The 27,858-nt window shown below is 42.5% G+C and overlaps 1 protein-coding gene across 2 annotated transcripts in view; it reads left to right on the plus strand.

The window, feature by feature from the left end:
- The window catches only part of LOC148523669 (ADAMTS-like protein 5), a 61,668-nt gene that overhangs the window by 28,916 nt on the left and 4,894 nt on the right, over positions 1-27,858 (plus strand). For both annotated transcript variants that reach the window (XM_088472895.1, XM_088472896.1), the window contains exons 8-11: positions 4,239-4,322; positions 10,751-10,914; positions 16,468-16,636; positions 21,973-22,065. In XM_088472895.1, the coding sequence (XP_088329021.1) occupies positions 4,239-4,322; positions 10,751-10,914; positions 16,468-16,636; positions 21,973-22,065 (510 nt within the window). The remainder of the gene's footprint in view (positions 1-4,238; positions 4,323-10,750; positions 10,915-16,467; positions 16,637-21,972; positions 22,066-27,858) is intronic.

Below are 27,858 nucleotides of genomic sequence, written 5' to 3' on the forward strand. Positions count from 1 at the left end.
TTAGCAGGACTTGCCTATTATTGTGCCTCTGACTGGTGTGCATATTACATTGCCAGACTCCATGCTGTAACCAATGTAGTAGAGGTGCTAGTCTGAGTGGGAAGTGGCTCAGGCTTCCCAGGTGTGCAAATCTCTACTGTATTTACTGCAAAATGTATTTATTTATATATAATCAGTTAATTTGGAGTTGTGCACCTGTATTTCTTCTTTGTGCATATATCAGTGGTCTCCACAGGTGGCACCTCCAATTATATACATATATGTCCAGAGTGTGCAGTCTGAGATCCATTTTCTTTGATGAAATAGAGCAGTCTGATCTAGCCGCACACCCAGGTATTTTCATAATGGATCAACTTGTATAGTACTACTTTGTCCTATCAGTCACTCCATTAGCTGTCAGTCTAATAACCTGACTTGACATAAGGGTTTATCAGTATTGTAGTGCCTGTCTGTGTCTTGATCATGGCTTCATTCACATTCCCTCTGCAGTCATTGTGAGAACCACTCCCTGACTCCAGTAAAGTTGGGGCTTAGTATGTCTGTAATAGTTTAGTGTCAACATGTTAGACGGTATGATCTAATGTATCTTCGTGTGAAGCGAGTCTAAGGAATGGGAATGACATATAATAATAAACCCTACTGCATGTCTAGGTATGGCAGTCAGTTATCAGGCCCCACATGCATATCGCAGGCTTCTAGTTATGGCTGTATTTATAGTCAGGTCCATAGTTAAAAAATCCACTCTAATTTATTGATTTTACATCTGAGCACAACGTCCTATATGCTCTTCTCTGAATTAATGGTTAGATAACGTAACTCATCTTGCTGGTTTATGAGCCTCATGTGTAGATGTGTATTGTTGAAATGGTTTTACATTTATCATGGGACACATTTCACAGTGTAATTATTTTCTGAATTAGTTGTTGCCTTTTTATTGTAACTAGATAAATGTTGGTCTATTATCAAAATACACTTTTACTATATGGCTTAGCACAGTGGTTCTCAAACTCTGGCCCTGATTCAGAGCTGGACGCTCTGACCAGAGTGCTAGCTCTGAATCAGGGCCGTCCTATTTAAATGTGGAGCGGCCTTTTGGACGCTCGCATAGCTGTGGGTTACCGCCCACAGCTTATGCGAGCGTCCATGATGATGGTCGCGATGGTCAAGACCATCGCGACCATCGGGCTTGCGACGAGACCCTGTGGTGGGGTCTCGTGGCTGCAAGCCCTGGAGTGATTTTGGCTCTGTCAGAGCCAAAATCACTCCCACTGACATCACTAGTGATGTCAGTGGGGCCGGACCCAGACGGTAGGCATTCCCATGGGAACGCCTCCGTCTGGCAGCCACGCCCCCTGCACACCCACCAAAGGGGGCGTGCTGTCAGTCACCATCGACAGCACGCCCCCTTTGGTGCGAGACCCGGAGCGACAGCTTGGCTGTCGCTGTCCGGGTCTTGCGCATGCGCACGACGGAGCTCCCTCCGTCGTGCGCATGCGCATTGGGGTAACGTCGACCCGCTTGCGAGCGTCCTGCGCTCGCGAGCGGGTCTGAATGAGACCCTCTGTCCTCAGGACCCCGCACTTTTGCCAGGTCACCCAGCAGGTACACAGGTGTGGTCATTACTCACTGACACATTTTAAGATCCACAAGTGGAGCTAAGTATTTCACTTGTGATTTTGTTTGGAGGCCTGGAAAACAAGACCTGTTTGGGATCCGGAGGACCGAGTTTGAGAACATGTGGCTTAGCACAAGCTAATGTTCTCCTATATCAGGCAGAAAGTCTCCTAAATGTGTGTGTATGTATATAGAGTACCCCCCCACGCCCTCACATACGCACCCACCTCATTCCACACCACCCTCCTTAATGAGGCAATGCTTACAACTAGATAAGAAAAATTGTAGGAGTGTGTATACAGGACCATACATCAAGTCACGGAAGGTGGGAAAACCACTTTTACCTGTTTTAATGACTATGCATTTTGAATATATTTTAATATTCCATGTTTGTATGACTGTTCAATATAATTAAGCTGCAGCAGCAATTAGGCCTATATGATATATACGGTATATACGGTATGCAGTGTACGGTATATGGTTTCCCAGCGGACGGAAAGTCGGCCGTCGATATCCCGACGACCGAATCCCGATGCCTGGCAATATACCGATATCCCGACAGTAAACAGGATACCGACTCCGGCATCACGAAGCAGCAGAATCCTGATCGTCCGAACTGGTAAGAAACGGCAAAGTCCCCGGGGAAGGGGGTGGGGGGATAGGTTTAGGCACCACTGGGAGGGGGGAGGGTTAGGGTTAGGCTAGGGGAAGGGGGGGTTAGGGTTAGGCACCACATATGGAGGTTAGGGTTAGGCACCACCAAGGGAGGGTTAGGGGTAGGTTAGCCTATTTGCCCACCGATGCTGGCATTCTGATCCACCCGGCCTTCTGCTGTTGGGATTTCAGCCGGCGGCTATTCAGCCACCGGCTAATCATACCGATTCCAATATATACAGCCTGCTGGCATCCATGGTAGATAAGTTACACTCGTAAACATTCTTCTTACAGTGCAGTTAACAAAAATATATGTTTTATGCACTATCATTTTTCTTATTTATATCAAATATAATTAGACTACTTAGCAAATTGTGTTATACCACTTTCAGACATACGACCCAGGAATTTTCCTGCTCAGACCTGGGTTTTTCACCTCAGCAAAAACCCGGGTATTTGCTTGAGACCCCCTATCACACTACATCGGAGACCCGGAAAAATTCCAGGGTCGAATAAGTTCACACTAAACCTGGGTCTGCCCTGGAATTTGGTGTGGATTTAAAGGGGATACATCATTTTTTTTTTCTTTTGTTCACAGTAATGACATAATATAAAAATTAGCATTTTTAGAGTAAATACCACAACGTGTGTTTATTTCCAATGTTTTTTTTTTTTTATTGAAAACCAATAAATGTTTACATTACAATATAAGAAAATTATGAATATAGCCTCTAGTAAGTTGCGGTCTATACAAAGACAAAATTTTCACATAAAAAAGTTAAGCAAAAAATATAATACACACTTAAATTTGTTTGCTCCCCAGTCATATGGTCTGGTTGACTGCAGTTGATGTCATCAGCAGGTGCATGGAACAGCCAATGAGAAGGTTTTCTAAAAACCTGGGTTGGATGCATTCACACTAGAGACTACCTGGGTTGCACCCGGGAAAAAACCCTGGTATAAAGCAGGGTCATGGACCCGGGACTTCGACCAGGATCGTTTCTGTTCACACACAGTAAAAACCCAGGTTGATGCACGTTCACGACCAAAAACCCAGGTTTTTGCTTTATGTCTGAAAGGGGTATCAGTATTGCAAATTGTTTAGTGTTTCAGGGATATGCACAGGAATTCATTGATTCAAGTCATTGACTTTGGATGTAGGGCAGACATTCACAGAAAAATGACAATGTGTATGAAGACTTATTGAATGCTTTTCCAGAACTCAGGCATAAAATACACTTCACACTCCTTTGCGACATCCTTTTTTAAAAAAAAATTTGGCAGATTTTTTGTAGCTGCTGAAAGTAATTTTTGGGGCTTTTCAATTAATTTTATTAGCGTAATGACTAGTAATTCCCAAATATAAAGCCTGCATCTGACAGTTCAGTTCTGATAACAGTAATCATTTAGAAAGGGTATTCATGTGCTCTAATATCAGGCAAATAGTAAAGGCAGATCAATTTCTGTCTGGATAGAAATTTGTATGTTCTTTTTTTATTATTTTGTACAATGTTTGCTTTTACTCTTAGTTACAGATTGTAAAATTATTTTTAGTCTTTATTTGACTTGCCCATTTGAAGTTTGAAACCCTTAGCTGTGTCTTGCTCAAGACCTGCATAGTGTATTCACTGTTCAATCTTGAGAGATAAAGTCCAATGCAGATAAGCAGGTTAAGAAACTTGGCTGGTTTATAGTATATTGAAAACAGCTGAGAACAATCCGGTTCATTCCTAATTCTAGTAAATGAAATTCTTTACATTCATGTAGTAGTATAACAGCTTGAGCACATTTCCCTCGCACACAGGTTCTTTATGTTATTAACCCCTGTGCCTGAGCAGTGTCAGCCTATAGAAATCCTTGTGGTGTCTTCAGTCAGGGACTTGCCTGGGGGACAAACACAATGCTTTATTTTGTTCCAGTGCTTCTAATGTTCTGGCAGAACTCACCTTTCCTCATTGCTGTCATTTTAGGGCTCTTTGGATACAATGAAGTGACCATGATCCCTGCAGGTGCCACTAATATCAGGGTGACTGACAAGAGCAATAATTATTTGGGTAAGTGGAGGCTGCTGAAGAACTTTCCAGGTGTGGAAATGTACAGGGTCTAAGGCAGGTGCACCTGCCTATGTCATGAAAATCATTCAGGTTTACGTTCTGTGCTCTCTAGTTGTTATCCTGACACTAGTAAAATGCATGTGTTTCTAATAGCACTGATAATGTGGGTCATAAACTGTTACGATCTAATACCTCATGAAAAAATATTTAGTGCTCATAAAGGTTACGTTTTACAGTTCACTTTGTACTCATAGAGCTTCACCAGCTGCCCCATCTTTGAATACATGCTGGGGCCATGGACTTAGCTCGACAGGGCATAATGCAGGGAATATGAGCTGGATCATTGGGCTGTTAATCTGAGAAAAGGGCTAAGTACTCCTCTAGCAGGAAAGAGCTTGAAGGCCCAGAGCCAGCATTCAGGCTTTGGGCCTACAGTTATACATCACTTCTGTAGGTCTCCTCTTTTTTCTTTCACCAATCTGGGCCAGTGTAGAAATCTTGGCGGAATGCTATATCCTTGCAGTCTCCTGGTTAACAGACTCGTGGATTCACTCACAGCCATTATCTCAGTCAGTCAAAACTAATATTATATTTTACTATATTATTTCTTTTTTTTTTTTCTGCTTCGTCTCTTTTAATCACAGTGAAATGGTTTTCGTGTGTGGTTGAATATCCTCCATTAACATCAATTAGCAGTGACCCGTGTGTAGATCATAATAGAAATGACGGAATACTTATTTTGGATTTCCCCAATACTTCTGAACTGTGGGTCCCTTGGGAGTCTGTGAAAAACATTCCTAAAGCCTTTCATTTAGTTTTTATATGGTTTGTTGCTTTGTGGTGGATCTGTTGCGGATTTCTTATCAGATGTTGTCAGACTACAAATCCCATGATTCTTAGTTGATTGATAGAAAAAAACCTCTATGAAAGTTGTTGCTTGCCACAGCTGTCCCCTACGGTCTGACCATATGGATTTTTACAGTGTGAAGATAGTCAAATATGTTATGACTGTGGAGTTACGTAGAACAAGTGGTTTGTTTGTAATAGTGTAGTGAAATGGCTAATTATTTCCGCTCTGACTTCTGTTCAGCAGTTGTTTGTTTCAAGGTGGATACAGCATTTGGTGAGCTTAATGAACATTCAGCCTGTCTGTTTACTTGGAACTAATTCACTTGCGTATGAGGCTTTCCATGCAGGGGTGCCGAAAAGAAGTGGTGCATATAGAAAGTACCTACTGGGTACCAGTGTGTGACTGTCAGGAGATATGTCCCACTCGCCAATACTCTGCACACTTAGCAGAAGTGTATGGAAATGCAAACAACAATATGGGGCTTTATTTGTAGGTGATAGGATAGTCTAGGGATACCCTCCAAAGAAGTGCAGCCACGCCCCAATGTGATGTGGCCGCTCCCCCATTATTGTACCGAGGCCTAAAATGTCTCCTGACGGCCATGTTCCCAGAGACTTGATGAGTTACAGTGCCGATAGTATTTCTTTAAACAACCTGCTGGTTTAAGTAACTATCACTAGATGATGGGGGAGGGGGGGGTGAAACAGAGATGTGTTATAATTTTGTAAACAACACATGGGCATTTAGTTTTATTTATTTCATCCACCCGCTGGCAATAATAAAATTTAAGTGAATGGTGTGATGGTATGTAGATGGAAGGGAATATCTTGACACCGCTGTAAATCCTAAGGCTTTAAATTGTCATAACATGTCTGTGTAAGATAAGGGTAACTGGTTCTTTTACTGTATGGGTTCAAGTACATCATTATTTTTCCCATGGGAGAAATGCGGAGTTGAACGCATGCATTTTTATTTTGGATATGTCATGGAAAATGAATTACATGCTTTCCAAAAATAATCATCGAGAGCTTGTGTATAATCCGAGCTGAAATATCCCATTATGAGATATTTCAAAGCCCTCTGGCTTTTAGTGAAACATATTCTTATCTGTGCATTGGACTCACAAGGCAGACAGGTAACATCTTGCCCAGGAATCAGCTAAATGGAGACAGTCGCATGTGCCTCTCATGCTGCTCCTTACTTCTTGGGAATGAGATCTGGTTTTCTGCATTCATATGTGTTGAATGCTATGTATGGAACCTGGAGTCCCCCATAATGATGAATAAGACTGTCATTCATTAGCTGAACATCTGTCAATGCTCCGTCACTGGTTCCATACTGTACTGGAGTTGTCCCATTCACCACCATTGTGGCATGTGAAGCAGTAGACAAATAATTTAAAAAGAGGGATATGTGAGAATATTATGCTGCATGTTTTTTTGTTTTATTTTCTATAAAGCTCATTTTGGAACCTAGAAAAGTAAAGTTTTGAAATAAATTGTAGCCTGGAATCCTTCTCCCCTATTCACTACATTAGAACGTGGTATGTAGCCATGTGTTCCTTTTGTTTTTTTTTCCATTTGTGCAACAATGTTTTAGCCTTCTGCAAATTAATGCTTAGGGGCAAATGTAATGGCTTCCCATGTTGTGAAAAAGTGCACATTATATTTTTCTACTGCACTTTTTTCTGATTTAAAGCCGTGATTTTTATTTATTTTTAAGGGCAAAACCAAGTAGGTTTTAATTTCAGCAGGGAATCGCAGAAAATGCAACACTTTGGGCAAATCTGAAGCTACTACATTTGGTCCTCAGTGTAGCAGGGTTGATGAGCTTAAATACTGTTTTTCAACCACATGATGGAACAAAGTGTGCATTTTATGTTCTCAATTGGAGCATGGGGAGAACATACAAACTCCACGTATATTTGTATAATTATCTGGTATGTAATTTGAATACAGATGTGAACATACACGTACATGGAGGAGTATGAGCAAAAATTTAAATATACAGTTGTTTCCAGCTCTGATGAAGGTTTATTAGCACAGTTAATATGCCTTATGCAATCGTCATCCATTTGCCTCTGTCCTCCGTACTTGGCAATCCATCAGAATTATTATTTTATTTATTGTGGAAATTTAAACTCTGATTTGCCACCAATTGGGTCCAAAATGGCTTACCTGCAAATTACAGTGCTTATATGGGTCCCTTAATCTTTGCAAATACTGACTCAGAGTAGTGAATGGATTTAATGAATTTGTCATACTAGCAAGCACACATATACATACTTACATACACACAAGCTGTACCAAGACAAAATAATTTCAAACTATAGTCTTGTAATAGTATTAATAACAAATGAAAGAATGTTCGCTGTACAATCGTACACCCACACTCATGGAACAACATAAACAAAAAGCCATCAATACAAAGTGATGGAGTGAGAGACAGCCCTCCTAGCTCCAGTGTGGCACTCCTCTTACAGGACTGTTTAAATGTAATATTCAAGCTACATATTATGGAAAGCTGCATTTCTCTAATATGTATGTAATACCCTGATGGATGTTTGGCATTTTACTTACGCTGCAGTGTATTTACTTTGTATTCCATTACCTACCAAAATTCTGTTATCAGCTCATTTCTGCAATAGGTGCTCAAAGAGGTTGACTGCAGTGTTCACCAGTGGGGTTACTGGCGGAAGTGTACTATGTTAGGAACATGCTCAATATATTTAGTTCTTATGAGCTCCTAAAACTTTTACATATTACTAGTTGGGATGCCCGGGTTGAAGACTGGACCCTGAAGTACACCTGCAGCCTTTATTTGTTTACATTGTCATCGCTTATAACCCCATTCCATTTATCCTGAAAAGGACCCCGCTGTTTGCTAACATGCATGCAAATAGTGGCGTAACTACCGTTGGTGCAGGGGGTGCAGCTACTATGGTGCCTGAACTGCGTCTGTGGCCCGCCGCTCCCCCTGTACCCAGTCACGCACAGGTGGGCTGGTCCAGTCTGGGCTGCCGAGGGGGGACCGGGTGTCAGCAATTTTGATTTGGTGCCGGGCCGCCATATGATTACAGCTGGTGCACTTTCAGGCAGTCAGGGAGAGACGGCACTACCGGTTGCAATACCATCAGAGCTCGTGGACTGGCAGCCAATCAGCAGTGGCAGCTCCTGATTGGCTTCTGGTTTGCAAGCTCCGATTGGCTCTTGACTGGCACCAGATTCAAATTGCGTGGCCCTGTCTGTGCTGCCTGCCAGTGCACCAGCTGTACTTAGCTGGCGGCCTGGCCCCAAATCCACACCTGCTGGCTGCTGATGGCACACGGGGAGGCGAGAGGTTGCTGGAGGGACATGAGGAGGTCAGTTGCTGGGGGTGGCATAATGTGTAAAGGGCACTACTATTGTGTGTTATATGTGGCATAATCTGTAAAGGCCATTACTGTGTGGTATAATGTGTAAGGGGCATTACTGTGTGGCATAATGTATAAGTGGAACTACTACTGCATGGAATAATGTGTATAAGGGATACTTCTGTGTGGCATAACCTGAATGGGCCCTGTGTGGCATAATCTGAATGGGGTCTTTGTGGCATAACATGAATAGGCTCTGTGTGGGGGAAAATATATGAGTTTGTTTTTCTTTTACCTCTGGGGGGGTTCTTTTAAGATCTTGCTATGTGGCCCACAAAGTTCTAGTTACGCCCTAGAATGCAAACACAGAGGCTCTGGATTTAATTTGAATTTTACATGTCATCAAGTTTGCTCAGACTGAGGTTAAGGGGATACTTTTGAAGCTTTTTGTCAGACTGCCAATTTCCACTGCAGCAAGCCCTGGAACTTGTGTAATTTAAGTGTCCCCATTTTTAGCAATTGTGTGACAGTGTGTTGCCCTGACTAAGGGCCCAATTCAGACCCATTCGCTAGGCTGCGATCACTCGCAGCCAGACGATTGTTGCAGACTGGTTCGCGCACTGCGACTTATATGCATGCACAGTCACTGTGATCTGGAGACGATCACTCTCTGCATATTGTCAGAACGCTAGTATGAGTGACAGAACGGGACGTCTGTTGGTCGGTGACTGGGGCAGGTCTTTGGGTTTCTGTACTCCTGGCTGGTGGGCGTCTAACTTCACCAGGCGATCGCACGTTCAGGCATAGGAGGCGTCCTTATACCTTAGTGTGCGATTGCATCATTTGCATATTTTTGTTCCTTAAGGCAGCGAAGGGGTCTGAATGAGTTCCTAAATTCAAACTTAGGCAAAAACCTAATCCTGGTCAACCTATACCACCCTGCCAAATTTGGTAGAGCAAGGTCCAAAACTCTGGCCGTACCTAAAGGACAAACAGACAGACAGGCAGACATGCTATCTCGCTTATTATATAGATATCCCACATTTTACCTCTCAAACGTATCTGCAGCAGGCACCCTTTCATACATATTGTGGGTACTTTAGTTTTTACAGGAATCCTCTAAAAACATCTGTTTTCGAGGGATTTACAGTCAAATATTTTTAATACATAGGCCCCATATTGTGACATTAGCTCTTTTTTTATATAAGTTTGTTTTAGGTGTAGAGACAAATACTTGTACATTTCATTGTATTGTGTATCAATTACAAAACTAAAAAATTGTTATTTTGTTGTGTTTGTTATTATTTTTAGATATTTGTTTTCTATGGTAACAAACGGTTTCCTCCTTTTCAGAACCATAAAAACGCATCTTAAGACATTTGCTGAGAGAGGGATTATGCTTGTTGTATAAATGATGTAGATGACAGAAATAAAATTTGCTGTTTCCAAATTCTATCTGTCCAGGGGCAGGAAACGTAGCTTTGTTTTTTATTTTTCTTATTATAGATATGGTTGGCCCGGTAGAGTAATAGTAGGAACACTCTATGTGCATTTATACACATCCACTACCTTAATAAACAAGTGATTACACATCCTCCGACCAAAGGTTTCTGTGCAACAATTTCTTGGCAACCTTAAGATATAAAAATAAATCTGCTTAAGATAGCTGGTTGGAAGCCTTCTCCAGAGTACACAGTAAACCAGCATATTTATTATCAAATCTCCTCCCAGCACATATGTAGAATCTAAAAAACTTGTTTAGACTTTAACATTTTTTAATTGTCTTGCTTTATGATTTTTAAATGTATTATTTAATTGTTGGTAATAAAATTACGATGAATTTATGTTCCTTAGTACTTGCAGCTGTACATTAGTGACTAAGACAAAGCGGTAAGGCTGCTGAGCTGGGCACTCTGTGGAGCCAGATATAGCGTTATGTATTCTCCGTAAGGGCCTCATTTATCAACGAGTTTTATCATTCACAATCTGTGATAAAACTTGTGTATGATAAATGGTGCTCCAGCCAATCGGCTCCCTACTGACAGTTTACAAACAGATGACAGTTGGAAGCTGATTGGCTAGAGCACCATTTATCATACACAACAAGTTTTATCACTCGTGAATGATAGGGCCTCATTTATCAACACGTTAAGTGTGGAATGCATGCTTTGCAATGTCCTTTTATAGGCCTGTGCACTCGCCTTACACAATCTTCCTTTCTTATAGCCCTGAGAAACAGAAATTATCATTATGTAATCAATGGAAACTGGGCCATTAACCACCCCGGAGTCTTCAGCGTGGCAGGCACCAAGATCCAGTACAAGCGCTCCGCTGACAATAAGGAGACTCTTGAAGCACCAGGACCAACAGATGAGGATTTGCATATTATGGTTTGTAGCTTTGTATAAATAAATAAATGCAAAACAACAAACGGCCTGATTCAGATTTGTGAATAGTGTAATATATAGCAAGTAACTGTGTACCTGGACAAACCATGTTGCTATGCAAGGGGTACAAATAGACTTTCCTTTTTTCTTTTTTCTTTTTTTTTTGCATGCAGGGTAAATACTGGCTGCCTCTGCATGTAGCCCACAAATGCTGGACAGCTTTATTTTTACACTGCAATTTAGATATCAGTTTGGACACATCCCTCCCAAATCTAACTCTCTCTCTGTACATTTTACAGCTGCCCCACGTACAGTGCAACATGGTTTTACCAAGACGCACAGTTACTTGCTGTTTCTTACTGTATTCCCAAATCTGAATCAGGCCTAAAAAGTATACAGCTCTGTACAATGAACTTGCATAAAATCATACATCGATAATGTTTAGTTATGTGTTCAGATCTTTTCCCAATGGGAGCATATAATTTGACAAAACAGAACACTATCCTGAAAAGTTTCACACATTAAACAAGCAGCAAGTTCAATTGTATATTGCATACACTAAGAATAAGATCTAATAAATACAAACAAAAAGACAAAACACATAACAAATGAAACATACAATTTAAAAGTGCATATCTCACAGGTGTCACCCATTCTCATACCCAGAATTCACTCCACTTGTTGGAGGTGCTGTACTCTAGATTTTGCAATGCTATGAATTAATAAGTTAGAGCTTACCTAGAAGAAGAATAAACTGTGCGAGATAATATGATGAAGTAGGGAGGGGGGGTTTAAAAGAAGAATGCAAAATGCCAGGGACCATGACTACAGTATATAACAGGCATGTTTCTGTTTCTTTTATAGTTGCCTGAGTAAGTACCACTCAGTAGCTTCCCATAATATCAGCTTTCGTGTGTTCTATGTATAAGCCACATCTTTTAAAAAACTTCTAAAATCCTTATTCGGTCTCGGGGAGGGTGGCTCCTCTGTCAATAAAAAAAAGTGTATCTAGAATGTCAGGTTTCATTTTGCCTATTAGGGGAGGGGGTGGACATGTCCAGTGCCACAAAATCATTTGTTTTGCAATCGTGACAATTACTGAAAGGACAGGAAAAAGGCTGCTAGGATCAAATCTAATTTCCAGTGTTTAAATTCAGCGAAAAGAAAAGATTCTGAAGCTGGGTACACACCCAAAAGATATACAGTATATGCAGATGTTGGTTGTTCATACACCCTGAACAACCATCATCTGTCGCCTGACCACAGATCCCGCTGGCCGGGGGTTGTGTCACACCTTCCTCCCCGCAGCCTCTGCAGCAAGTGTACAGGTGGTTGGCTGAGCGCCCGTACACACAGGATGTGCAGATGTATTGGGCATCTGCTCTGCACCACAGCCAACGCTATATGCCTGTGAATCGCATCGTTCAGACATATCGTTGGTACACACTGGCCAACGCACACACGATATACTGGCCGATCAATTGATTGCACAATATATCTGCCAGTGTGTACTCAGCATAAGTACTTTACCCTTCCAATGAAAGCTGCTGTTAATAGTTTATAACGTTTATTCCAAATTGTACTTGGTTTTTGTGCATATGCAAAAGTTATAAAATAGTCGCCTGTTATGGTTTGCACATCTCTGACTCTCCCTCCTCCATGTGCCTACACTAGGATTGGGCTATGTAGGCCCCATTAATTTATTTTACATGGATCTCCTGCAACCTAACAGTACTCAAAGATTTCATTATAGACTGAAAGTGATGTGATAAAGGTTCTGTTCCCTGCAGGCCAGAAATGACGCTTCCAGCATGTTTGTCCAAACTGAGCCTGAATCTGTATGAATAATATCAGCATATAAGTAACATATTCTGTATGTATTAGATCTTAGAAAACCAAGCAGCGATTCCCAGAGCATCAGTGCCGGCAGTGTTACTAGCATTACTGACAGTCTGTAATGACGTAGTTGTAAATACATGTAGAACTGAGTGTTAGGCAAGTCAGATCTTTGCAGCTGTTGGAAAATGTATAATGTGCCTCCCAAGTCGAATACATTGCTGTATGCCTTTGTTTAGCATTGAAAGAAAAGCACATTATCTAGACTTGGGGTAATCTCTGGATTACCTCATATTGGTTTAAATCAGGTATACAGTAGCAGTAGTTTCCACCATATTTTTTGTTGATAGAGATCCAGACCTTGTAAGTGTCTCTGAAAAGTATATTCTGTGTAGGAATAAGTGATCTTGGTAGGTGTAATAATGCTTCGGGGGAAAAGACTTCAAAGTTAATGCTGTGGTTTGTAAAATGCTCCTGTTGTAAAAGCCAGTCTGATATATACCTAAACAGAGCAGCACGTGTAACAGCATTTTCTCTGGGAATCCAATACCACTGTTTTGTCTGTTAAGAGTCTATTTAACCCTGGCTATTAATGGCTTCTTGTTACTCCAAAGGAAGCGGGAGCATAGTCTAGTGCAGTCTATTCCAGTGTTCCCCATACTCATTCCTCAGGGAGCACTAACAATGCATGGTTTCCATATTTCCTAGTTGGTGCACAGGTGTATTCATTACTGGCTGACACATTTTAAAAGATCCATAGGTGGAGCTAATTATTTCCCTTGTGGTTCTGTGAGGAGACCTGGAAACATGCAGTGTTCGTGCTCCCTGAGGAATGCGTTTGGGAAACACTGGAATAGGCCATGTCCATGTTTTTTAGAACGTTGGCCTTTGCCGCCTCCAAACGCCAACAGCATGTCAGTCATGCTGCAGCTTTTGGGGCAGTGTGAGCGACATCGCAGTCTCAGATCTGCCCATGCGCAGTGTGGAGATGTGCGTTAACGTCGAATTAACATACATCTCTGAATCAGCCCCTTTAAATCTGAGGTGCACACTTGACTGATGTAACTAACGATTGAGAACACACAATATTGTACATACACCCTAAACAATCATTGTTCCTATCTGAATGATATGTCTGTTCAGAACATCGAGAGCTACCAATCGTGTCTCTGTATGCACTGTCAGATCATCCATACACTACATATTATTAACAACACATCTTTCAAATATATTGCATCGGATGTGCAGCACAGCCAATGCAATACTGTATATCTGTTGAAGTCTTTGAAAGATGAATTGGGGTATACACACTAAAAGATGGTTGGGATGACATGTCGTTGTTCACTCTATATTGTCTAGTGCAGAGGTTCCCAAACTCTGTCCCACAAGGCACCCTAGCAGTCCAGGTTTTAAGTATAACCATGCTTGGGCACAGGTGATTTATACACAAAGAAGAAATACAGGTGCACAACTCCAAATTAACTGATTATATATAAATAAATAAATTTTGCAGTAAATACAATAGAGGTATTTGGCATATCTTGGCCAAGCTTATGGGCCTGCCCACCATATCCGGGTAATCTCTTGTCGGGCAGGTCCCTAACATACTAAGGCTCAAATCCAGAGAGCAGGACACCCCCAAACTAGCCCAGCCAATCCACCCCAAAGCACCGCTCTAATAAGAAAAGTGAAGTGTTAAGAGCAGCCGCTGGCCGCATATAAAGCATAAAAATAAAAAAGTGAAATACATATATATATAAAGGAAACAGACAGTGAAGTATTAAAATGTGTTAAAGGAAAATGTGTTATACTGTGGTGCCCTGAAGCAGATCAGCAAAGCAATCTAGGGGGACCCACACCCCAAAAATGAACCAAAGCTGGACTACACAGTCTAAATATTAGCAGGACTTGCCTATTATTGTGCCTCTGACTGGTGTGCATATTACATTGCCAGACTCCATGCTGTAACCAATGTAGTAGAAGTGCTAGTTTGAGTGGGAAGTGGCCCAGGCTTCCCAGGTGTGCAAATCAATGCACTAATTAGTTTACAAAGAAAATAGATCTCAGACTGCACATTCTGGACATATATATATATGTCCAGAATGTGCAGTCTGAGATCGATTTTCTTTGTGCACAGGTGATTTAATCAGTACCTTAGTTTAACCATCTGTGCTCAACCATGGATATCCTTACAACCTGGACTGTTGGGGTCCCTTGAGAACAGAGTTTGATACTTCAGGTGTCTGCACTCAGTGTTTCTCTGCACACCAGATTGACATTGCTTGGACTAATTATTCAACTTTTTTTTTTTTGTAAGCAGTAAAGAGAATTGGGCCACATATTCTCTTCTGGATATGTGCTAAAACTCCATTTTGGAAACCACATCCTTCAGTTATATAAACAAATGGGTTTTTGCAATCCCCTAGTCGGGGTGTATTCTCAGGACCAAACGGTCAGAAAGTACATGCTTCAATAGTACCAATAGTCTGTAGGAAAAGACTTCTTGCTAAAAATCCCTATTTCAGAGTGATATGACCAAACATCCAGTAAACGCTCCCTTTTCTCTGTCACTTCACTTGGATACTTCATTAATCGTGGATGTGTTACCAGATTGGGCCATTTGAGAAAGGCACACTTGGCGTGTGCTGAGCTGCAGTGGGAGACTGCTCGTGGCTGCTAAGCAGCATCCACCGCAGTCTCCTATGCCTGTGGGGGGAAGCGATCAGCCTGATCGTGCCCCCATGGCTTTGTGCCGGGCTGAGGGGGCTCAGAGGGCCCCCCTCCCCAGCGCACAGCGCCGCTTCGTGGCACTGCAAAAGTGTTTTTGTTTTGTTTTTACAGGAAGGGGGCGTGTTTAGGTCACGCCCCCTGTTACCCGGCCTACCGCAGCTCTTGGCGGGCCTGCTGGTACACACTATTCTTGTTTTGAGTTCATATCCTTCAGTTATTCATTAGTTTTTTTGCTGCAATTATTTGTACTTGTAATGTTGATTATACTTAACCCCACCCTCTGGTTTCATACATTGCTCAGCTATGTCTCATTTGTTTTAGCTACCGTGGAATTAAAAAAGAAATAGAGATTATTAATGTTAATTTAATTTCCTTGAAATACTCCATGGCAGCTGAATATTGCCACCCGTGTTCTCGGTTTATGTTCTGTAGGACATCTTGGGAAGGTTCTCAAGATATGAAAGGAAACGAGGAGTCCATGTTTCTTTTTCCTGCTTCTATGTAGCAGATTAAGGAAATAGTCTATGGAGGTCATACCAAATGGGTTATTTGCAAGGAAATTTTAAATGAATAGTAATAATTTGACTGATATGTGACACTTGTATATCAAATTAATCAGCACAGTCTCCTGTTGTGTCCTAGTCACATTGCGACTAAGACTCATTTATGGCAAAAAAAGATGCCCATCACTAGCAGACTTGAACGGGTCCTGGTTGCTCACTGATGCCTGGCATGACTCGCTACGTGGCATATTGAGAATAGATATAGTAGGACACATCTGTACACTGTCTTACCTGTCAGCAGAGCACCAAGCTGCGTGGACCTCACAATTCTGAGTGAAAATGTCCATGCAGCTGACCACCCAGCTGGTATACTGTATATGCCTGAGATACATGGGGAACCTGGAGTAGTTTGTAAACCAGTGAGGAAATAAGTCTTATACTCAATACAAATTATTTCAATGAACCAATATTTTTATTTATATTCTAGGTCCTTTTCACAGAGCAGAACTCAGGCATAGAATATGAGTACTGGCTCCCTAAGGATTACTATGTACACCACCAGAGAGACCGCAGCTCTTTGCAAGAAACTGTGGAGACAGTCATATCACCTACTATACCTGCTACCACACCACCTCCACCAACAACGAGGCAGGGGGGTGAGTAGACCATCACACAATCACATCCTAATCAGGGAGGCTCTTATCCTTTGTGTTCTGTGCAGAAGGATTTAAGTGTGAACATCCTGTGTGCTCCCAGTGCTGTTGACATTGAGGTTAAGAATAACTGTTTATTATATAAATGAAGGGTATGCACCAGAGAATGCCATGCAAAGTCTAACGATAACTGTTTATGAAGCTGTGACTAACTGTAGAAGCTATGATTAGCTCTGTGTAGAGTGTGGAATATTATACTGTAAGAGACCATTAGAAGTGGAGTGTCTGGAAGTAACTAATTGGTCTGTAGTAACAGCAGTACATGTCGGTTCCATCAGTGACTCCCAGACACACCATGTACTTTATGTAAGCAGCCACATATACAATCAGAATCACAGACTGTGTCATTACACATATTTTCCTTCCAATTGCTGTCTGATAAGCCTGATTAAATTGGCTTTGAAGTGTTCCCACCATCCTATCTGCTTTTCTGTATGTTTATACATAGTGTAAATGTTTCAGTACGCCTGTCAGTAAATGGAATGAAAAGAGTTTGCTGGCGCACACGTTGCTGGTACAACTCTATATATATATATATATATATATATTAGCTATAATTAGCAGAGCCATGTACACCTGGGGAGTAGTTTAAATCCTGGCTGTCAGGATGGCGACGCTCAGAATGCCAATGCCAGAATCCCAGTGCCTGCATCCTGACGGTAAGTAGTGGGCTTAGGGGTATGCACTAGGGGGGGAGGCTAGGTTTAGGCTGCAGGGGGGGTGGAGGTTAGATTTAGGCTGCAGGGGAGGGGGTGGAGGTTAGGTTTAAGCTGCTGGGGGGGGTGGAGGTTAGGTTTAAACTGCAGGGGGGGTGGAGGTTAGGTTTAGGCTGCAGGGGGGGTGTGGAGGTTAGGTTTAGGCTGCAGTGGAGGGGTGGAGGTTAATGTTTAGGCTGCAGGGGAGGGGGTGGAGGTTAGGTTTAGGCTGCAGGGGAGGGGGTGGAGGTTAGGTTTAGGCTGCATGCAGGGGGGGTGGAGGTTAGATTTAGGCTGCAGGGGAGGGGGTGGAGGTTAGGTTTAAGCTGCTGGGGGGGGGGGTTGGAGGTTAGGTTTAAACTGCAGGGGGGGTGGAGGTTAGGTTTAGGCTGCAGGGGGGGTGTGGAGGTTAGGTTTAGGCTGCAGTGGAGGGGTGGAGGTTAAGGTTTAGGCTGCAGTGGAGGGGTGGAGGTTAATGTTTAGGCTGCAGGGGAGGGGGTGGAGGTTAGGTTTAGGCTGCAGGGGAGGGGGTGGAGGTTAGGTTTAGGCTGCAGGAGAGGGGGTGGAGGTTAGGTTTAGGCTGCAGGAGAGGGGGTGGAGGTTAGGTTTAGGCTGCAGGAGAGGGGGTGGAGGTTAGGTTTAGGCTGCAGGAGAGGGGGTGGAGGTTAGGTTTAGGCTGCAGGGGAGGGGGTGGAGGTTAGGTTTAGGCTGCAGGGGAGGGGGTGGAGGTTAGGTTTAGGCTGCAGAGGAGGGGGTGGAGGTTAGGTTTAGGCTGCAGGGGAGGGGGTGGAGGTTAGGTTTAGGCTGCAGGGGAGGGGGTGGAGGTTAGGTTTAGGCTGCAGGGGAGGGGGTGGAGGTTAGGTTTAGGCTGCAGGGGAGGGGGTGGAGGTTAGGTTTAGGCTGCAGGGGAGGGGGTGGAGGTTAGGTTTAGGCTGCAGGAGAGGGGGTGGAGGTTAGGTTTAGGCTGCAGGGGAGGGGGTGGAGGTTAGGTTTAGGCTGCAGGGGAGGGGGTGGAGGTTAGGTTTAGGCTGCAGGGGAGGGGGTGGAGGTTAGGTTTAGGCTGCAGGGGAGGGGGTGGAGGTTAGGTTTAGGCTGCAGGGGAGGGGGTGGAGGTTAGGTTTAGGCTGCAGGGGAGGGGGTGGAGGTTAGGTTTAGGCTGCAGGGGAGGGGGTGGAGGTTAGGTTTAGGCTGCAGGGGAGGGGTTGGAGGCTAGGTTCAGGCTGCAGGGGGGGGTGGAGGTTAGGTTTAGGCTGCAAGGGGGGGGTGGAGGTTAGGTTTAGGCTGCAGGGGGGAGTGTTGGGTTTATGCAGCGGGTAGGGAGGGTTAGGTTTAGAAGTAGGGTTAGGATGCTTAGCAGCAGGTGTCTGTATCCTAACTCTGTCGGGATGCCATCGTCAGGATACTGAGCGCAATCAGGTAAACCTGATTGGTGTCATTGTAGTCCTTCCTTTTTGGGATACTTTAATAACAGTGAGCATCACTTCATAGTAAGAAGAAAGAGAGACACCCAGTGCTAGACAAGCAGGAGGATGAAGTATTAGTGCAGCAGTAATGGGAAGAGGTGATTGCCAGCCTCACATGTAAAAACAAAACAATTGTTGTCTGCTCTAATACTTATGTTGGGACATTAGTATACCACAAGTCATGTATTCAATAATTAAGATAAAGCCATAAATTAAATAAATTAAAACGATTTATACATAAATCTAATAGTATCACATATAAAAAAAAATCTACAGTCAGATTCACAATATGAGTATATTATATTCCCATCACATAGAAAAATGGTATCCAACAATGAAAAAAGTTGATCAGACTCTCTGTATATGTTGTTAAATGGGAGTAATAATTCCAATACGAAGCAGCTACAGTATATTTTAGCAATCTAAGGGCCGTATTCAATTGGCAGCGAAAATTGAAGTTTTTTTGCCATAGGTGAAAACTGACGATTTTCGCAAAAAAACAGGCGAAAACACAATTGGCGAAAAAAACTGGAGAAAAGTTTTCTCCATTCCAGACCAGGCGAAAAAAAAATGCAAAATTCCCTATTTTTGCCTAAAAATGTGAGGCTTTCTTTCAGAACCCTTTGGATACCCCTCCTAATGATAAATGACGCCCCAAAAATTTGTAAGTTGTACACTTTGGCGAAAAACGAATGCGCAAATTTTGGGTAAAAAAAAAAAAAAAAACATTGAAAGGCGGTTATGAAGCTTGTAGCGGACACTTGCCAGTTGCCGTGTATTAATCAGTGGCGGGCAACTGGACACAGATTGAATCTCTGGTGTTCCTGTAGGAGAGCAGCAATGCGTTTCAGCTACCACCGTAGCCTTTTTCAAGCTGGATTAATACACGGCAATTGGCAAGTATCCGCTACAAGCTTCATACCTGCTACAGGCTCCACACCGTCAGGCTGCTATAGAGATGGGAGTTGACCCTGACCACAGTTCTGGTATACGTGGTAACTGACTGCTTTCTACCACCCGTTATATCGTCTACGCCGCCATAACAACAAAGAGACTGGAGTCTCTCGCAAACCGCGGTGGTTCATCACATCAGGCAGTCTTCCTCTGCCGTGTCCTGCCCGCCTCACAGGTACAGTGCAAGGTACGGGCTGCCAGTGATCGATACTGACAAGACCCCATTCATTGGTGTGCACATATACGGGACTATTAACAGCTGATAAGCTGAGGGGACATAAACTGCACTTTGGGCCATTTAGAGGGCAACATTTTTATACCCCATTATACTCATATTATCGTGACGGGCTATTTTTCTCCATCAAAAACAACTAAAGTAGAGCTGGTTTTAAGCCGCAAACTTTACATTGTTGTCAGAGAGATTCTCCAGGGAATCATCACTGAAATACTAAATTGCAACAGTATCAGTTATGTGGATACAATTAAACCACAATTGGTTACTAGCAACAGTAACATTTGACTTTTAGATTGCTAAGCTATAGCTGCAATGTATTGGACTTATTACTCCCATTTAACAATATATACAGAGAATCTGATCAACTCTTTTTTTTCATTGTTGGATACCATTTTTCTTTGTCATGGGAATATAATATACTCATATTGTGAATCTCTCTATAGATTTTTTTTTTTTTATATATGTGATACTAGATTTATGTACAAATCGTTTGTTTATTTAATTTATGGCTTTGTCTAAAGGTGCATACACACGGTCCAATATGTCAGATGAACGATTTGCAAACGATTGAACGATTTCGGCCTGTAAGGGAACGTGCATTGTTCATCGTTGCCCACATGTCAGATTTTTCTTTCAGATATGAACGATATTTAAAATCATTATCGTTCAGATCTGAAGAAAAATCTGACAGTGTATGCACCTTTAATTATTTATTATTGAATACATTTTTATGCATATAATTTGACTTGTGATATACTAATGTCCCAACATAAGTATTAGAGTGCAGTATACAATTGTTTTTGTTATCACTTCATAGTAAGAAATAATTACCGCATTTTTAATGGATACATGCCTATGTTTCCATCAGAGGTATAAATAGAAATTACAGGGCTACACAGCAACATTTGAAGGTCTCTGACCCCTCTAAGCATCTGTCCAGCTAAACTGTCACTCCCCCCCCCCACACACCTAGTTCTGCTTTGTCTCCAAATCACTGTTCTCCATTGCAGTGCACTAATTATTTTTTTGTAAATCGGACACCAGTGTCTGAATCTTATATATACATTACTTTTTATCACTTTTTTCCTAGTCCAGTCACTGTCTGAATAAATAAGAGACCAGGCAGAGGTAATGGTTTTTACGGAGTAGTCCCACTTTTTACCCCCTGGAAGCTTTCTCTGATTTGCTGAATGTTCCATAGAGCTGTAGATGTCATGTTACTTTGGGTCGACTGCTTACTGCTTTAGTATGATGGGAAATGTACCCTGGAGGTGCCTGATAGCACAAAAGAGCTGGGACCTAGATGATATCAGCCCCTATAGCACTTGAATGGGCTGCTGTGATTATAGTTGCAGACTGATTCAGAGTTACACATAGTGTCTGCAATAGCACTTATAGAAATAAATGTGGATTTCTGCTTGTATTAAGAGTCAGCTGAATCTATGTGACTGTAACCGTCCCTAGCCACCTGCTTATAACAGTAGCTGCCATCATCGCGTATTTCAATAGATCAGTCTGAAGTCTGACAGAACCCTGCTTACTATACTCCGACCAGCCTGCAATTCCATCAGCGCTCCCATGGCAAACCTATCCTACAGGCCCAGTAACACCCACTCTGCCACAGTGGAGGTACGAGCGAGATCCCGTCTCTGTATCGCATGTGATTTCTCTAAGTTGTAATGCAGGTTGCCAAGAATCATGTGCGCAACTCGGAATCCGGTCCTCGATTGCCATGATATTATAGCAGAGTGCTCTGAAAATGAGCTATGAGAGTGCAGGATCAGGATTTTCTCTCATTCATTTTGTATACATTTCCATGTCGCTCTCTTTGATACGGAGCTGTAGATTATGTCTGCAGTGTATAAAAAGAATGTAATGGTCTTGATCACACTAGGGAAATACTTTTACATTTTGAATGTATTGCCTTTGCAGCACCATGGCTAACGCCAAAGAACCGTCCACACCAGCCTCGGCTTGAAAGAGAGAACACCGAACTGAACAGAATAATTGAATCTAAAAGAGATGGTAAGCATTGAGTCTTATTTTTTAGCCTGTATGGTACACATGTAGGGAATCAGTATGATTTACCGCCGGACCCATGCCCGGCAGTTGGAATCACAACAGCGGCATCCCGGCAGAGGAGGAAATCCCGTTCGTCAAAGGTAAGTATATACTAACCTATTTCTACCCCCTAAATCTAACCCTCCCTTAGGGGTGCCTAACCCTAACCTTCCCCCCTCCCCAGTGTCTAACCCTAACCCCCCCCCCCAGTGCGTAAACCTAACCCCCCACTTCCCCCGCCGCCTTCCTAAATCCCCCGGGGGTTGCCTAATCCTAAATCTCCCGGGGGGTTGCCTAATGTTAATCCCCCCCTACCCCTAGAATACACCTAACCTCCCGGGGGAGTGCCTAACCCTAAGTCTCCCCCGGGAACCCTAAACCTAACCCTGTCGGGATTAGGTCCGCCGGCTTCCTGACTGCATACCACATGTAGGAACCGCAATGCCTGTTTGCACCCGTATTTTCCGTTATACACAAATCTGTCACATCTCCACCAGGAGCTGAAGGTCCGTTACTGGTTGGTAATAGGGCATTTGCATGTAGGCTAAGTTTAGTGCGGGCATGTTGAGGGTGGAATTCTGAGTTGTGGTTTCAGACGAATCACTTGCACAAAGGATAGGTATACGTGTGCGCTGGTAATTGTGACTGATATGAAGCCAAGCAAAGGTGCATGTAGCTCTTCATACACGCAAATATCCGCATTCAGTTCTGTGCGTGTGCTGCAAGAGCAATTGCAGCTCACTTTTGTGCAACTCTGAAGTGCCCCATAAACAATATCAGTACAAATGTAGCCTTGTATTTAAACAGAAAAAATACAATGTTAATCCTCTATAATTGTATTCCTTTAATAAAGTGATTTTATATTATTTGTGTCCAGCTATTGGGAGTTATCCAATTCACTGTCATGGCACGCTGGGTGTTGGCACTAATAAATGACCAGCGGTCATTGGCATATGTAGAGGAGATTTACCTGCAGACAGATCTCTCCCGTACTTAATATATTTTACAATTATAGTACAAACTAGATTGCATAATACACTAGAGTATGTATACCTTACATTCATTATGCACATTTGGCATTTATTTGATAGTATTGATTATAGATTATAAAATAATTAATGCTGACTAATTTTTACCATGAGTATTATGTCATGTACATAATTTTTTTGTGTCATGATCTCCTTAAAGTACAGATGTATAATATACTGGCACTTTATAAATGTAGGATAATTATGTCATAGGACAAAAGTAGTGACGTGTTAAATAATCCTTCAGAAGCACTATACGTACGTCACCTTAATTAAGTACTATAACTATAATTTTCCATGGGGGTATCAGCGACTTCCCACAAAACTTCTTTCTCTGGATGTCGGTATAGAGGGCTCGTGATCCATACACATGTAGCGTTGTTTCTTTGGGAAGTCAATCACAATAGAACTGCAGAAGCCATTTCACTTTGATATTTTCAGCAGTAAGGGACTTATGTGTTAATAATAGTAATAATCATGTTACTTCGGGAGCCGGCCGGATGCTGGGGGTGTGGAATTATAAGATCCCTCTCCTACAAGAGTGCCTATGTAGGCATAAAGCAGTCTACACCATCTGAGGATGGCGTAAACCAACAAGACCAATCTCCAAAAAAGCTTAGCTTTTCGGATTTTGGTACTTAGTGGTTAGACCATAGCGTCTGCCTGCCTGTTCATCCTTTATGCACGGTCAGAGTTTTGGACCTATCTCCACCAAATTTGGCATGGTGGGTGTAATTTGACCAGGACTAGGTTTTTGCTAAGGTTTGAACTAGGGCCCTCATTCAGAGCCGCTCGTTAGCGGCAGTACGCTCGTTCCGAGCGATGTTTGCACATCTGCGCATGCGTACGGTTTTTAGTACGCATGCGCGAACCAGTCAGTGCGGCCGAAAATCGTTTGTACGCTATATTGCGAGTGCCTGCTATTTTGAGTGACAGAATGAGGCGTATGTGGGTGGTAACAGGGGAAGGTGCTTGAAAATGGGGAGTGGAGATCCGAACGCAGGCGTGCTTAAAGGTCAAAACGGGCGTTTTATGGGTGTGTATATTTAAAACAGCAGCGTCATTGTCCACGTCACTGGGTTATTTTATAGCCAGAACTGCTCGCAAATTTGTGGTAGCAAACACCAACCACAAGAATAGCGAGCAGTTCATACGCTGGTCGATGTACTCGATTAATCTAATAAATAGCGGACATGACGTATGGTGCGAGCGGCCAGGGGGCGTTTTTAACAAATAAACGAGCGTATGTTTTGCTCGCTCGTTCAGACTTAGAGGTGTGAACAGACTGCAATGTGCGTACGGATCATTTGAATAGCCACCCCTTGTTTTTAAACGAACGACCGCAAATAGCGAACGGCTCTGAATGAGGGCCTAGGTCAGGGCCACACACTGTCACACAATCCCTAAAAATTGGGACACTCTTACATCACACAGGTTCCGGTGCTAGTTCCAGTGGAAATTGGCAGATTGCCAAAAACGTGTGAAAGCTACAATGTATCCTTTTAATTTTACAGGCTGAGCAAACTTTGACTAATGCAAGCTCATATTAAATCCTGTTTATACATTATGCCAAACAGTAATGCCCCTTACACATTAAACCACACAGTTATGCCCATTACAAATTATGCCACATAGTAGTAGTGCCCCATATAACACATTATTCCCCACAATAGTAGTACCCCTTACACATTACACTACACAATAATGCCCCTTATAACATTATGCCACACAGTAATACCCCTTACACATTATACCACCCCCAGCAACTCCTCTCCTCATGTCCCTACAGCAGCCTCTCACCTCTCTGTGTGCCGCCAGCAGGTGCCGGGCTGCCAGCTAACTACAGCTGGCACACCGCCAGGCAGCAGCAGACATGGACAGACAGCAACGGTGCAATTTGAATTTGGAGCCGGTCACAAGCCAATCTGAGCTCGCGGACCGGTAGCCAATTGGGAGCCGCCATGGCTGATTGGCTGCCGGTCCATGAGCTCTAATTGCCTCGTGACCGGTGGCACTGTCTCTCCATGTCTACCTGCTGATGTGCCAGCTGTAATCAGCTGGCACCAAATCAACACAGCTGAAATCCGGGCCACCCTCGGGGGCCCTAACTGGACCTTGTGTGCGTGACTGGGTGCAGAGGGAGTGGCGGGCCACAGAGGCAGCTCGGGCAACATATCAGCGGCACCCCTTGCACCCACAGTATTATGCCACTTTTTGCATGCATTTTGGCAAACAGTGGGGTCCTTTTCAGGGTCAATGGAATGTGGATATAAACGAGGACAATATGAATAAATAAAGGCTGCAGGTGTACTTCAGGGTCCAGTCTTCAACCCAGGCAACGCCGGGTATACCAGCTAGTTGATAATAATGGGGACTGGGATCTGCAGTGCTAATGAGCCTTTTGCAAGAGATTTCTGTGAAATCTCCTGAATTGGGCTGTTCGTACATAGCGGGAATACATAACATTATGCAGAAACTACTGTTTCTGCATAATCTTTTGAAAACTGGGCTTGATATTCTTAAAGTGGCGCCCACTATAAAAAGTTATTTTTTAATATGCAGTCAGGAACCGTGCCCAGGAGAATACTGACTGTCAGCATTGTGATTGCATAACTGTTGCAAAAGTGCAGAAATTCAGTCTCCTGGGTTAAACCAGGTGGCCCTGTGGAGTTTGGAATAAATATATATATATATATATATAATATATATATATATATTTATATATATATATATATATATATATATTTTTTTTTTATATATATATATATATATAGAGTTGAGTCCAACCAAGGACAAAAAATCCAGCACACCATTTATAGTCAGAAAAGATTTTTTAAATAGTACCGACAGGGTAATAAACAAGCCATTTGCAATAGTATATAAAATTATACTCAGCACATATTCAGTGGGTCAAGCATAGTCTGGGGAGCCACGCTCTGAACCCAGTGAGCTCCAACAGCCGTTTCGTAACACCTTCCTCAGGGAACCACTCAGTCTCCTGGGTTAAACCAGGTGGCCCTGTGGAGTTTGGAGTATATATATATTTGTCTTCTTTAAAGGTTTTAAAATTGATAACCATGTAAGTTGGATAGACTGGAGGTACAAAAAAAAATTAAGGTAGGGAGAGGGGACAATGCACATGGTGGCAGTCACAACTGGGAATTTTTGACTTAGTGTTTACGGATATCAAACAGCCATTGTTTGCATGAGAAAAGGGAAGTGTAAAATAATAATGGGTAAACCGATGTCAAGTGAAATGAGAATATCAAACTTGGGAATTGTGGATAAGGGGAACTAGAGATGTTAATGGAAGAAGGAGGACAGGGAAATCGGACACTTCAAGCCACAAAGTCTGGGAACGTACATATAGAGAAATATATTTTCTTTGTGATACACTTGCCAAATTCTATTGATGACAGCTGTGATGGAGTGGGGTTCAGTCTTCTTGAAATTGTATACTATGGAAAATTTTGCAGCAGTTAAGATGTCCAATTAGAAACACTAGGAGCTAAGGGGTCTCTGGGAGGTTACGGTAGAGTAAGAAAGGCAGGTGGAGTGTTGCACCTGTAACGTGTCTGACAGGACAGTAAGTGTCCTCCATAGAAAGCAGTCTAAGGGCAATGCCACCAATATGTGTGCCTTGGTGTCTGCTGCTCCACACTCCTTACAAGAAACTATAAAAGAACCTGGTACAGTAAATCACAAGATCAGAAGATAGTGTTACCCACCGTATCCTTGGTGCATATGAGAAATGCGGTCCCCTTGCTGCATCCCGCCCTACGAGTTAAGTGGGGATAAATGCCATAGAGAAGTTATGCATCAGAATAAAAGGAAACACTTGTTTCGTGCTCTTGGAGATTTTCTCACTGATTTTGAGCCAGGTCCTCCTCCCATCTCATCTCATAATGATCTTCCTCACAGCTTGATTGTGCTTCATAAAGATGATGTAAATAGTGGATATGAGGCCCTTAGTGTCTGACATAGTACCACAAAGGGATTCCAAAGTGGAAGACTGTGTCCGCACTTTCCGCAGTGGGCTGAAAGCGTAGAAATGTCAAATTTGTAGGACCTTAAAGGAGCAAGTTCTTGGAAGATCAAAAATTTGAAGGTCTGCATATTCTGGAAAGAATCACAGTAGGGGCTATATAAGGTATACATTTAATGTCATACCTGGTCCAAGGTTCAAAGGCCCTGTTGCCTTTTATAAACTTGTTCGAAGTTTGTGTCCTGAATTGGCTTTAGCCAGAAAAGTGTTTAAATATCAAATATTTGTGTAATGTGCCAGGTAAATATTAATACTAAATGTAATAAAAATCACATTCCTTTGCTCTCTGAAATATGTTAAGATTTACTAGTACCTAGTTACAAAAGATTATGAATAGAAAGTATTTGTTAATTGCCTTTTCATGTAAGTAACTCCTTAGTCCTCTTATATAGTACAGTAGCTTTTGTGATCTTTACACAACAAAGGGTAAAATGAGATTTAGAATTGAATTATGAATTACTGTATGATTCACGTTGTAATAATAAAAAAAAAAAAAACTGGTATCCATGACTCACTATATATGATTAATTTCATGGTGGAGTTCTGCATTGATTATGTGGGTGTAAAATGCCACTTTGTTCTCCTTATGGGACCTCACAACCCTCAACTTGCCTCTCCATGAGATGTGCTTCATGACTGCAGTATATACCTCTGCGCATATACTTGTGGGTGTGAATAAGATTA

The sequence above is a fragment of the Taudactylus pleione genome, unplaced genomic scaffold, assembly GCF_031769625.1.
Source record: "Taudactylus pleione unplaced genomic scaffold, aTauple2 ptg000129l, whole genome shotgun sequence".
In the NCBI taxonomy this organism is placed as follows: Eukaryota; Metazoa; Chordata; class Amphibia; order Anura; family Myobatrachidae; genus Taudactylus; species Taudactylus pleione.